General features: G+C 51.4%; 1 protein-coding gene across 6 annotated transcripts in view; it reads right to left on the bottom strand.

Annotated features, from left to right (window-relative positions):
- Positions 1-13,788, bottom strand: part of LOC307081474 (LIM and calponin homology domains-containing protein 1-like) — a 49,218-nt gene that overhangs the window by 26,662 nt on the left and 8,768 nt on the right. For all 6 annotated transcript variants that reach the window (XM_079744682.1, XM_079744685.1, XM_079744686.1 and 3 more), the window contains exons 2-6: positions 6,837-6,907; positions 6,541-6,610; positions 4,950-5,056; positions 2,348-2,378; positions 264-374 (exon numbers count right to left, since the gene is read on the bottom strand). In XM_079744682.1, coding sequence (XP_079600808.1) covers positions 264-374; positions 2,348-2,378; positions 4,950-5,056; positions 6,541-6,610; positions 6,837-6,907 — 390 coding nt within the window. The remainder of the gene's footprint in view (positions 1-263; positions 375-2,347; positions 2,379-4,949; positions 5,057-6,540; positions 6,611-6,836; positions 6,908-13,788) is intronic.

Below are 13,788 nucleotides of genomic sequence, written 5' to 3'. Positions count from 1 at the left end.
TCCTTCCCTCCTGTGTGTGGGGTAATGGAGAGGGGGAGAGAACAAAGAGGGAGAGAAAGGAGAGCGGGACAGTGGCCTCACTGTCGATCGCTCACTCATTTCAGAAAGAGAGAGACAGAGAGAGAGAGAGAGAGAGACGGACATAGGTAGAGAGATTGTACTGCATCGAATTGGGAAGTAGAGTGGTCAACACACAAACACACAGACAGACAGGGCTAAACAGAGAGCGAGAGACAGACAGACACAGAGAGACAGACACCCACCTGTCTCATCTGGGCCAGCAGGCCGCTGAACTGCGTCAGGTCCAGAGCGGGTCCGCTGTACCACACACAGCTGTTGGCCGCGCGCCCCAACCAGTACAGAGTCACCAGGACCTGCACACACACACACACACACACACACACACACACACACACACACACACACACAGTTAGCCAGGACACAGTCGTGTTGTTCAGCCAACACCAAAATAGCCATTAGCTAAATGCACTAAACTAGACACGCCTAGCTAGCTAGGCGTGTCTAGTTTAGGCGCGTCCAGGACCCTGTCAGGGTAGAGAGCTAGCGCCAGAAGCTCTGCTAGCAGCCGACTCAGCAGTATCTCCACCAACCCAATGATCCAGGAATCATTCTCACAGCAGCCCAGCCTGTAGCACAGAGAGGCTGCTTACACCACTACAGTACAAGCCTGTAGCGTGGCGAGGCTGCTAACACCACTACAGTACTAGCCTGTAGCGTGGCGAGGCTGCTAACACCATTACAGTACTAGCCTGTAGCGTGGCGAGGCTGCTAACACCGCTACAGTACTAGCCTGTAGCGTGGCGAGGCTGCTAACACCACTACAGTACTAGCCTGTAGCGTGGCAAGGCTGCTAACACCACTACAGTATTAGCCTCTGTACTGTAGAGGCCATCAATGCTACAAACAAATCGCTCCACCAACTACGAAGCCGTCAGTCAGTCAGTCCTTTCCTGTCCTGGCCGGTGAGGTTTCCCGTTTTCAGTCTAATCAAGCAGGAGGCTTCCCTCCTGGTGGTGCCCTTCAGATAATGTCTCATGTTCACATTAACAGTCTGGGACGTCACCCCACCTGTGATGTCATAACACTCATTTGTGACATCACATACTCAGTGGCATGTGACATCACACACTCCGTGACTTGTGACATCACACACACTCAGTGGCATGTGACAACACACACTCCGTGACTTGTGACATCACACACACTCAGTCGTTTGTGACATCACACACACGCAGTGATTTGTGACATCACACACACACGCAGTGATTTGTGACATCACACACACACGCAGTGATTTATGACATCACACACACGCAGTAATTTGGACATCACACACTGATCGGAACACGTTAACCCAAACATCCGTCCAGCCACCCAAACACACCACAGCCATGTTAATAGAATGGGACAGCTCTACCGTAACCTCTACACGATCATGAGAACGCAGAACTCCAAACGTCCGGAGCCGCGTGTTAAAGCGTCCTGTTCCCAGGGTCGATGCTACGGCGGTCTGTGTACCCTGCCTCCCTCCTCCTCCCTCTCCTCCTCCTCCTCCCGCGCCACCTACAGCGGTCTGGGTAACCTGCCTCCACCTCCTCCTCCTCCTCCTCCTGCTCCTCCACCTACAGCGGTCTGGGTAACCTGCCTCCACCTCCTCCTCCTCCCCACCCCGGGACGCAGGAAGCTGCAAGCGGCACCTGGCTAACCTAGCCTATAGCACGCCTGCTGACTCTAGCGTCACTTAGCAACAGCAGCTCCTCTCTGCAGCCGGGACAACCTGCTGACGGCTGTGTTGTTTGGGGGGGGGGAGATAAGAAAGAGAGAGAGGGGGAGTAAGGAGAGAGAGGGAGGGAGAGAGCGTGTGAAAGACCCAGGCCGAGGACTGCAGAAGGGGAGGAGTCTTCACAGCGCTGTATTTATAGAACAGATGATAAGACATATTCAAAGTTGTGGAGTCAGCCACGGCAGGACCGAGCTCCCGCCACGAAGAGCCACGCCGAAACAGGCGTATTATGGGATGCAAATGATCCACCGACTGCAAGAGGTCCACATGGACGAGAGGGAGGGAGAGAGGGGGAGAGGGAGGAGGGGATGAAGGAGAGAGTGAGCGAGAAAAGAAAGGTGAGAGAAAGAGGAGGCGGGAGGGAGAAAGAGGAAGAAAGAACAAGAAAGACGCTAAAATGGGTCAGACAAAAAGATCTGAAACTAGAGCAGGCTAAACAGATAGGACATAGAGTTGGAGAAGATAGACTGCATCCACCAGGGAGCTGGACAATGTAACAGCACTAGAAGACATCACACAGAACATGAAGTTACTTATACTTACATTATTTATCTTCCTGCTTTCTTCTGACGGCCTGGGGGAGACACAGAGAGAGTTAAACATTATGGAGAGACATAGCTCTACACATTCTATTTTTAATTTCTCCATCTTTATCTCTCTATCCCATTATCTACTATCTACAATCTACCTCTTTATCTAGCACTCCATCTCTCAATCTCTATCTGCTGTATTGCGTCTGTCTCTACAGACATTGTGTCTGAATATATGAATTACATACAGTGGAAACATACAGTATGTATGAGGTAAATACACATGGTATGTCTCTAATGTGTGTAGTTACTATATACACACACACACACACACACACACACGTGAATGAACAGGAAGCACTCACACATATTCCAGCAGGTGTGACATCAGGACCAATCAATCATCAGTTCATCAGATTCAAGATCATATGGAGTTCAGCTCTGGCCTGACCTTTTGTAACCTACCATACCTATAACCTAACTATACAGGTATTAAATATAGCCAACTATACACCAAGTATTAAATAAAGCCAACTATACACCAAGTAATAAATATAGCCAACTATACACCAAGTATTAAATATAGTCACCTATACACCAAGTATTAAATAAAGCCAACTATACACCAAGTATTAAATATAGTCACCTATACACCAAGTATTAAATATAGCCACCTATACACCAAGTATTAAATATAGCCAACTATACACCAAGTATTACATATAGCCAACTTTCCACCAAATATTGCCCTAAGTATCAAATAGCAAACAAAGTATTACATATTACACAAGCTTTCACGTGAAATTACAATAAACACACATTGACAGACGCAGAAACACACCCCCACCCTTAAACAAACACACACTGAAACACACACGCGGATCATTCCTCTGCTGTGACAGAAGCTGCCAGATGATTCTCCTGAGCTGACATCAGACCAGCTTTGTCCTCTCGCTCGCCCTCTCTCTCCTAATGTGAGTGACAGCCGACGAGAGTTGCCAGGGAAGTCTCACACAAACACACACACGCTCTTACACCAAGCACACACACAAACACACTCGCACACACACACACACACAGCCTTAAATTGTGCATGAACACACACCCACCCACACACAATCACACACACACAACCTTACAACGGGCATGCACAAACACACACACTTATACAACGTGCGTGCACACACACACACACACACAAACACACACAACCTTACACCATGCACACACACACACACACACACACAACCTTACAACGGGCATGCACAAACACACACACTCATACAACGTGCATACACACACACACACACACAAACACACACAACCTTACACCATGCACACACACACACACACACACACACAGGCCATACAAACACAGGGTGTGCTTGTGCTGTTGTCGTAGCAGCATAGAGCTGTGACGGCTGATCTGGGAGTGTTTGGATAGGGATCTAAACCGACGACCTGCTGTCCCGCTCCACTTCACTCAACATGAAGGGACTGGTTGGACAGACGGAGGGACAAACAGGCAGACACTATTTGGAAGACCTCCTGCAGAAGGTGAGACGGGTGAGAGCAATAGCATGATAGCGGTGTAGCATGTAGCGGTTCAGCGTGCAGTGGTGCAGCATTTAGCAGTGTAGCGACGCAGCATGTAGCACGTAGCGGTGGAGCATGTAGCGAGGTAGCATAAAGCAGTGTAGCGGTACACTATGTAGCAGTGCAGCATGTAGCGGCGTAGCATGTAGCTGTGCAGCATGTAGCGAGGTAGCGGTGCAGCATGTAGCGGTTTAGCATGTAGCGGTGCAGCATTTAGCGGTGTAGCATGTAGCGGTGTAGCGGTGCAGCATTTAGCGGTGTAGCATTTAGCGGTGTAGCATGTAGAGGAGTAGCATGTAGCGGTGTAGTGTTGTAGCACGTAGCGGTGTAGCATGTAGCGCTGTAGCATGTAGCGGTGTAGCGGTGCAGTATGTAGCGGTGCAGCATTAAGCGGTGTAGCGGTGTTGCATGTAGCGGTGCAGCGCTGTAGCATGTAGCGCTGTAGCATGTAGCGGTGTAGTGCTGCAGCATGTAGCGGTGCAGCGCTGTAGCATGTAGCGCTGTTGCATGTAGCGTTGCAACATGTAGCATTGTAGCGGTTTAGTGGTATAGCGCTGTAGCATGTAGCGTTGTAGCGGTTTAGCGGTATAGCGGTGTAGCATGCAGCGGTGCAGCATGTAGCGGTGCAGCGCTGTAGCAGTGTAGCGGTATAGCGGTGTAGTATGTAGCGGTATAGTGGTGTAGCATGTAGCGGTGTAGCGGTATAGCGGTGTAGCATGTAGCGGAGCAGCATGTAGCGGTGCAGCACGTAGCGGTGTAGCGGTATAGCGGTGTAGCATGTAGCGGAGCAGCATGTAGCGGTGTAGCATGTAGCGGTGTAGGGGTGTAGCATGTAGCGGTGCAGCACGTAGCGGTGCAGCACTTAGCGGGGTAGCATGTAGCGGTGTAGCATGTAGCGGGGTAGCATGTAGCGGGGTAGCATGTAGCGGTGTAGCATGTAGCGGTTTAGGGGTGTAGCATGTAGCGATGTAGCGTGTAGCGGGGTAGCGTGTAGCGTGTAGCGGTGCAGGGGGTCTCACTTGGCGGTGGGGCGCGGCGACGTGTCCTGCAGGTCTCCGGGGTCAAAGAGCTGAGAGCCCTTCAGGCCCAGGTCCTCACAGCCCCTCAGGAACACACACAGGTTCTCCTGGGGACACGCACACAGTGTTAGAACAACACCACAATGCAAGTATGAAGGACACAGAGACACACACTTTCTGGTCTGTATTAAATCAGAGCTACCTGTAGAACCTCTCTCTCTCTCTCTCTCTCTCTCTCTCTCTCTCTCTCTCTCTCTCTCTCTCTCTCTCTCTCTCTCTCTCTCTCTCTCTCTCTCTCTCTCTCTCTCTCTCTCCTTTGTTTGAAGCACCCTGAGGCAGAATTCAGAAACCTCTCTCTCTCTTTCTTTCTTTCCAGCTTTTCTCTCTCTCCTCCTCTCCTCCTCTCACCCTCTCCAACAGGGTGTCACAATCTCCCCTCAGCCCACACACACCCATTAGCTCCCCCAAACAGGAAGGGACGGGACCAGGGATGTGTTGTGTTATGATTGGCCAGATAACGTGAGGTCCCAGGACGCGGGTGTTGATGTGTTTCACACCCCAGAAGCTACGCCCAGCCCTGGGAACACCTCCCGCCACAGGAAGCTCACTGAGGCGGCTAGTAGAGTTAGCAGATGGAGTTAGCAGGTGGAGTTAGCAGATGGAGTGAGCCGACTGCACTAGCTGACAAAGTTGGTCAACCGAGTTTGCGGAGAGAGTTAACGAATGACTGTTGGAGTTAGCCGGTAGGGTTGGCTAACTATGTAACTAACTATTACTAACTAACTATTTAAGTCGGCCCTCTGATAAGACTGTTGAAGTTAGAAGACAGAAGTTAGCAGAGAGAATTAGCAGACAGTTACAGCAGGAGGAGTCTTAGCGAATCCCAAACTACACACCAGTGGGTCCCAGAGACACTATTACACCACAGCGAGCAGAAATGTATCGTCATGGAAACAGATGAAAGCACACAACGCGATGTGAAAACCAATAGTGGAAGAAAAAAGGAACTAAAGTGAGCAGAGAGGGACAGACTGGAGAGATTTGGTACAGAGAACAGGCTAACGTACTGTCGCGTCACCAGGGGTAACAGGAGGCTAAGGATCCACTCAAGACACCTCCGGTGAGTAGATGCTGACCTCGTTAAAACACCACACAAGTGTTTCCTTCCCAAACACACGCCTGTGACCTTCCTGTGAAGCGCTACGTCATGTTTAGGCGTTCTCAGGAGGTGGGGTCGACACCTCCACCTGCAGGACTGCTGCCCCCGATAGGCTCATTAGCTCAACGCCCTGGTGTGTTATTGGGTATTAACGAGCGTGCTCTGTAAGTGTTACACGTGAGGCATAATACAACGTGTGTGTGTGTGTGTGTGTGTGTGTGCATGCGGATTAGTGTACTTTGCGTGTAGGTTTCATGTTGCCATGGGCCACACAACAAACACGGCCGCACACAACATCCTGTATACAGTACTGCTAACACACACACACACACACACACGGATGGAGTGATGACTTGATGGAGGAAGGGATGAGTGGTGGAAGAGGAGGAGCAGGAGGAGGAGGAGCAGGAGGAGGAGGAGGAGGAGGCTCACCAGGCCAGCGATGTGGGTCTGCAGTCTGTTGATCTTCTTGACGAGGCCGGGGCTGACGCAGCTCAGCACCCTGCAGGGGGGGACGATTTGGCATTAAAACATTTAGGTTATAAAACTAAAGCAGGATCCAGTAGAATCCAGTATAAGGCCAGCCCCAGTATAAACCATTCTAAGGCCAGCCCCACTATAAAGCCAGTCCCAGTATAAACCAGTATAAATCCAGTCCCAGTATAAAGCCAATCTCAGTATGGAGCCAGCCCGGTACAAACCAGCAGAACGTGTGGGGGGTCACTTACTGGCAGAGCAGAATTCCGTTCTCCAGAGCCGCTCTGAAATCCCGCTCAGCAAAACTTCTCCCGGTCACGGCCTGGAAACAGGGAACAGAAGCCGTTAGCACGCTTACCCTCTACCTCCACACGCCCGGCGGCGGCTAGCACGCTAGCTGGCATGCTATCTTCCCCATCAGCAGTCAGGAGCAGTTAGCACCGAGTTAGCCACCGTGCAGTACTCCAGGTGGTCCCTGTAATCCCCAGAGGACCGTGTGGGTCTCCAGGTCCCAGTGAGATCATGAACTGTGGGAGGCTTAGAGAAGGAAGCTAATTCATCCCCAGATTAGGACCAGCGCGGAACGTGAGACCCAGGGGGGTCACCAACCCGGGACCAGAACCCAGAACCCAGACCACCTTGTGCCCCCGGTCCTCCAGAGGTCTTCATAGCCGAGGCAGATCCACGTCCCGGGGCGCCTCGTCCAGGACCGACGGTCTTCTCCGGGTGTACCGGGTCGTCTTGTTGCTAGCGGCGCTGAACGCTAACAGGCTTGAGCTAAGCCGCCTCATCCCCATCTAATGGCCCTGGCCGGGTAACGCGTGACGACAGCGGATTAGCCCGCCGACACGCCGCGGGGTTTGCATGCGTTTGCATGAGCGGGTCACTTTACATGAGGGCCTGGACTAACACCGGTGAAAGGCTGGGACAACCAGGAGAAGTGTCGCAAACCTTTAAATATTCAAACAGGACGATTTTAAAAGAGCTTTTGGAGAAATGTTGGAAGCGTTGGAAGGATTCCGACAACAACGTGGAATACCTTCAAAACACTTCGATATTTCAATATGGAAACAAAAAGCTGAATATTCCCAGGCAATCTCAGAATGTTCAGAAGAACGGATCGCACGTGAATCATCAAATGACAACTTGATGAAGATCCAGTTTGAGCCGACCCAGGCCGGTGAAAGGAGCCAACCCCACTACAGGATGAGGTTCCCCAGCTGGTTCCCCTGTTGGTTCAGCTGTGGAGCAGAGGGTGGATGTGAAGCTCAGGACCGAGCGGAGCCTCCTGTCAGCTCCTGGGCTGAGCGTGCGGCCCGGGACTGGACACGTGTCGGCTAGTGAACCTCCAGCCTCTAATGGGTCACAAGCCGGCAAGTAGACTGGCTAGCAGGCAGACAAGCACCCAGGCAGGCAGGCAGGCAGACAGAGAAACTGGAGGCTTCCATTCCAAAATGCAGTCCATTCAGAGACAGGTGCTTAAGGAGCAGGTAGGGGTTAGACAGTACAGAGACGGGTCATTAAGGAGCAGGTAGGGGTTAGACAGTACAGAGACGGATCATTAAGGAGAAGGTAGGGGTTAGACAGTACAGAGACGGATCATTAAGGAGAAGGTAGCTGTAGAAGATAGAAACTATCTGAATACCCTGAATACAGTCGTCTCCTGCCCCGAGCGCAGCAGCATGACCTCAGACAGTCCGTACTACTCAGAGTATGCAGTCAGTTTACGACACAGCAGCAGTATGAAGATGTGCTGATAGACGCCTGGAACCCAAAGCCAGGCCAGCTGCGTTGGAGCTGCCGGTCCGAGGCTACAGCTCGGGTCTCCTGGGCGTTCACAGGGAGCATGACCAGATCATGAGCCAACGCCAAGACCACCACGTCCCAGAGCCCGGCCCCGGAGACCAGCATTCCCAGGTCTGGTCCAGCGGTGACACGTCACCAGGTGTCAGATACGTCACGCCACGCGTCTGAGTGCTGGGCCGTACGTCTTGTGGTTTATGTCCTGCGGGGAGGAGCCGGAGGTCCCCAGACCCCCGTCTCGACCTGGATTCTTTATTTATCCCCACATTAAGAGAAAGAGCCTGGCCTCGATTCTCCACGGCTCTGATAAATGTGTCAGTTCGCCTGCTGGATGTCACCGAGAATAGATGACCTTCTTTACGTTTCTCTCTCTCTTTCCCGACCCTTCTCTCCATCTCTACCACCGCCTCTTCCACCCTTCTCTCTCTCCATCTCCACATTCTCACTCCACCTCCTTCTCTTGATTCCAGGCCTTTGCAGGAGCAGTTCAGTTCATGTACATCACTACCCCGTGGTGTGTTCATGTACATCACTACCACGTGGTGTGTTCATGTACATCACTACCACGTGGTGTGTTCATGTACATCACTACCTCGTGGTGCGTTCGGTACATCACTACCTTGTGGTTTGTTCAAGTACATCACTTCCTCGGGGTCTGTTCATGTACATCACTACCCCATGGTGTGTTCATGCACATCACTAACCCATGGTGTGTTTGTGTACATCACTACGCTTGGTGTGTTCATGTACATCATTACCCTGTGATGTGTTCATGTACATCACTAACCCGTAGTGTGTTCATGTACATCACTACCCCGTGGTGTGTTCATGAACATCACTTCCTTGTGTTTTTTGATATTCTACTGGAGACCTCTGATCTGACGTTATTATCAATAATAACGTTTCTCAACATGCAAAGCACAAAGAATGGACTGTGAACAACTGAAAGCTGCCTAGAGCTTGAGGGGATCTGGAATTAAGCTTAAACCCTTTTGACCTGTGGTTCCAACAATATCGATCATATGGACTTTGTCTCTGTAGGAGCTAAGGTGAACATATGCATTGTCTGCATAGGGAGACCGTTTCCACACACAATTAACACCTGAAGAACACCTTTCAGACACCTCGTCACCAGGTTATGAAGGCCTTAATGACTTCCTCCGTCGACAGCACAGAGGCTGAGGGGAAGTGTTGCTATCAACCATTAGGAGGAAAACATGTTTTTGTTTTTCCACAGGGGAGCCGGCCCGAGCCTATCGCATCACCACACCCAGGGGGACCTCATCAGGAAAGGCCCTGATAGGCTGGCGGGCCCCTGTTGGACTCTGAGCCTCTGTAGCCTCTGAGGGCGGAGGCAGGAAGTGTAGGGTATCAAAAGAGTGCCTCCCGTTTAGAGCGGGGGTTCTGTTTGGGCCAGAATCCAAGAAAAAAAGAAAAGGGCCACAACTTGGAGAAACAGAAGCCCAACAGAGAAGGTTAGAAGTTATTGCCAGTAGCAATAACATCACCCCTTCAAGAACATGTGTAGTTATGCCAAATATACACGTCAATTGGTATGATGTCATCCTCATCCTTGGTCTAATTAAAGTAACACGTGGTTGTGCACACAGAGCACAAGCAACAGAACAGCTCACAGATTTGGAGAGCAAACAAAGAGAGCATTAAAGTCACCGTTAGACCCGGTCTGATCGGGGCGATCTGTGTGGAGGTGAAAGAGTGGGCTGGGTCTGGATTCTTCTGGGCCAGAACCCACGCGGGTCACACGTTGGAATGTGTCGCTGCGGTGCTTTCAGAGGAACGCCGCCCCCTATTGTCCCCCAAAACAAACCTGAAACAATAAGTCCCCACGCCCACGGCTGGGTTCGTTCTCCTCACTTCCTGTGTGGTGGTCGCTTCTCAGGGGATTCAAACTCACAAGCTCTCCTCACAACCACGAGGAGGTCTGTCTTGGCTCCAACAGGAGTGATCTGTCAGTAAGACACCGCTGCGCCGGCCATTCCTCCCGCGGGGGAGGAATGGCCGGCTCCCAGCGTCTCTTTCAGTAACCAGGAAAAAATATCTTCTCGGAAACCTTCACTCTCCCAGGAGGCCATGCCCTGGGGAGACACGTCCGTTACCATCTCCACCTTCCTCTAGGACAGCTCCTCGGATGACTCCCTCAGAAAGGAGATCCCTCCTGACAGACACAACACCGCTATGATGAGATGAGGCACCAGGCTCCTCAACGGCGGGCGTTGGGTCACCACGGCAGACCGGCCGGAGGCCTTGAGCTCCAGAACCTCAGCCTCCCTCTCAGGGGCCCCGGGGTCTGGCCGGGGAAAGGAGATCTGTTCCCAGGGTCGGATCCCAGGGGCTACCTGTCCCAACACCCGGGGGAGAGGGGGGGGGGGGGGGGGGAAGGTTTTGAGGGGAGGAAGGGGACTACTCAAGACTCCCTGGAGCCTGGTCCTGATCCGCTTGTTAGGAGGTGACAGCTGTTTGTGGAGGGCCTCGGGCAGGACGGGCAGGTACACAGCCTCCTCCGTCAGGACACACTTATGAAACCATCCTGGAGACGATAATGTTACCTAACGGAGCACGAAGCCATCGCTACAATAAGGTTTAATGACAGCCTCACATACCTTCGTCTACTAGTCATTACGCTCTGGGTCTCATCTGTTTGGATTCAGAAGCCAAACCAGCAGGGAAACAGAGCAGCCAAGGCTGTGTGCACACCGACTATCTCACCCCGGTGGAGGAAATGTGGGGAAGCTTTTGAGCACATGGCCTGGAGACAGGGGACAGTATGGATGCTCAGAGCAGGCGGATAAGATCCATTTCATTCCAGAGAAATGTGCTATCTTGGATTTTCTGTTTGAACAAGAGACCGAAACAATAAGAATGGCCTTATTCAGAGCGGGGAAACCTGAACCAGCTGTTCTATGTCCCGCGAACAAACCTGAAAACCAACCGTTGCTCCACCTCTCACTGTCTATAGGCTTAAGCCTGACCCCGGGCCGCGCTCTGAGAAAATGAAGAGATTCCAGAGGAGTTAAACGCAAACGCTTCCATCGAGCTGCTCCACTGTGGCCGCTGGCCGGGGCCGGCCTCCTGGCCTCCACTGGTTCAGAGGGAGGTCAGGCCTTGTGTCCGTCCTCCATCAGTCATCCAGAGCTTTACAGGCGCCTTCTCTGCCAGTGGCCCCACCACCCCAGGGATCCCTGACCGGCCCCTGGCCCCGCAGAGACACCCACGGGGACCTTTGTCCCATCTTGACGCACGGCCTCTGCCGGGTGGGGGCTTCTTGTGACGCCATGGCAACGGCCACACAGAGAGACCGGTGATGCTGAAGACCTTGTGTCTCTGAAGAAGCTCTAGAACCACGAGCTGGCCTCTGGAGGTCGGCGGTGTTGTTCAGACTTCACTCCTATGAAACTCATCCAGATGTTCTTCACCATACCGGTCAAATGGACCGATAGAATGAACCTCTGGCTATGGTTATGATTCCATAAAAACAATTCACTGATCGTCCCGCGGGTCACTTCAAAGTGGTCTTCAACGTTCTGACTCTGAACAGAAGCAGTGTTTCAACTCGTTCACACGCACTGCAGTGAACCAGATCCAGAGGGTAGACACAAGAATAATAGTTAAGCAACTCCACGCTGTCGCCAAGTGCAATAAATCCACTAAATGAACTGTGGTTTAGGGTATGATTATGAACAGAGAAGTCAGTTCAGAAAGTGATTAGTACTAATCAGGAGCATGCAGTCAGAATGTCTGAGTTTATGTTTGAACGTTGTTCACTTTTATAAGCATGAGAAAAATGAAACACACACACACACACACACACACACACACACACACACACACACACACACACACACACACACACACACACACACACACACACACACACACACACACACACACACACACACACACACACAAACACACACGTGGCTTTGAGGAGGGTTGAAGCATTTGAATGCAATCGTCCTCCCACCGCGCAGCAGGTGGTTATGATGGACAGAACATTGAGACCACATTTCAAAACAGCCAACCTAACGAGAACATCTTGCTTCTCAGAAGATCTCCACATGTTCACAACAGAGCAGGAAGAGGAAAGAACCCAAATCAGCCGTTTATCATTCGGAAAAAAACAAGAAAAAAAAATGGAGAAGAAGAAGCACATTCGGTGTGAAACTAAAAAGGAAAATCATTTCGAACTCAGAGGGTGTAACTGGTAGTTTCTGAGTGATGGGATCCCAGTGGAGAGCAGGACTGGGCGTGGTCTATCGAGAGGAGTGAGTGAGCGAGTGAGTGTGATGTAACCGGTTACTCATGAAGCACTCCTACTCAGCACCGGCGCCTCACTTATTAGTCACATCCCAGCCTCCGATGGAGCGGTAATGAGCACTGACCACTGAGACTTCAGCTAGCACAGCACTTACCTCCACAACGACAACACACAAGGTCATAGCTCACCTTTATACAACTAGCGCATCGTATAGCAAACACATGCTACAGCTAGCTGGACGGAAGGTGGGGACACACACACACACACACACACACACAAACACACTTTTGGCTTCAGAACACTTCGGTTCTTGAGGAGAGTCAGACATTGTCTAGTAATGGATCACTTTATCAACGCTCTGTGGCTGCGTTCCAATAGTAATGGTCTAGAAAGCTTTATTCACCGGTAACACATCATCTCCCCTTTCTACACAAAACCTGATATGCAACACAAGCCTCTCAGGGATGTTTGATTATTGATGCAAGCTTTTACTTACGCGTCTATTAATAACTTAGAGAGGAACGGGATTGACTCAAAAACATCCATCTCTTCCACTCGCATGCCAAAAAGGGAAAACCACAACCACTTGTGAAAACCTTTTCTACACCAACGTCTCATCACGGCGGTGTCGACTGAAACCACATGAAGTGATCACGCTGTTGCCTGCTCCCCACCAATTCCCCTTCATCACTATGTCCTTAGTCCCGCCCTCCTCTCCTCCAATCCCCTCACCTGTCCCTTGTTTTGCCCAGACACCCTGCTGTCTCTGTGGAAGAGGCAGGACATGAAATATTGCGGAAAAAAGAATCCTGAACCTCAGATGAATCTCTCCTTCCCCTACTCTCCTTCCTTACTACCCTTCCCTACTCTCCTCCCCTACTCTCCTCCCTACTCCCCTTCCCTTCCCTACTCTCCTTCCCTACTCCCCTTCCCCCTGACAGGAGGACAAACTCCTTAAGGACCACAGAGCCTCTCTGTCAGGCCAGGCCTGGGTCCTGGCTCAGAGGAACTGTTACTGGTTCCTGGCTCAGAGGAACCGTTCCTGGGTCCTGGCTCAGAGGAACCATTCCAGCTAACCGGGGGGAAATACTTAGTCTCAATGTTCCTAGACACGGTTCCAACGG

Source organism: Pollachius pollachius (assembly GCF_949987615.1).
Source record: "Pollachius pollachius genome assembly, chromosome: 10".
Lineage (NCBI taxonomy): Eukaryota > Metazoa > Chordata > Actinopteri > Gadiformes > Gadidae > Pollachius > Pollachius pollachius.
This window is presented reverse-complemented; position numbering and strand designations above follow the sequence as displayed.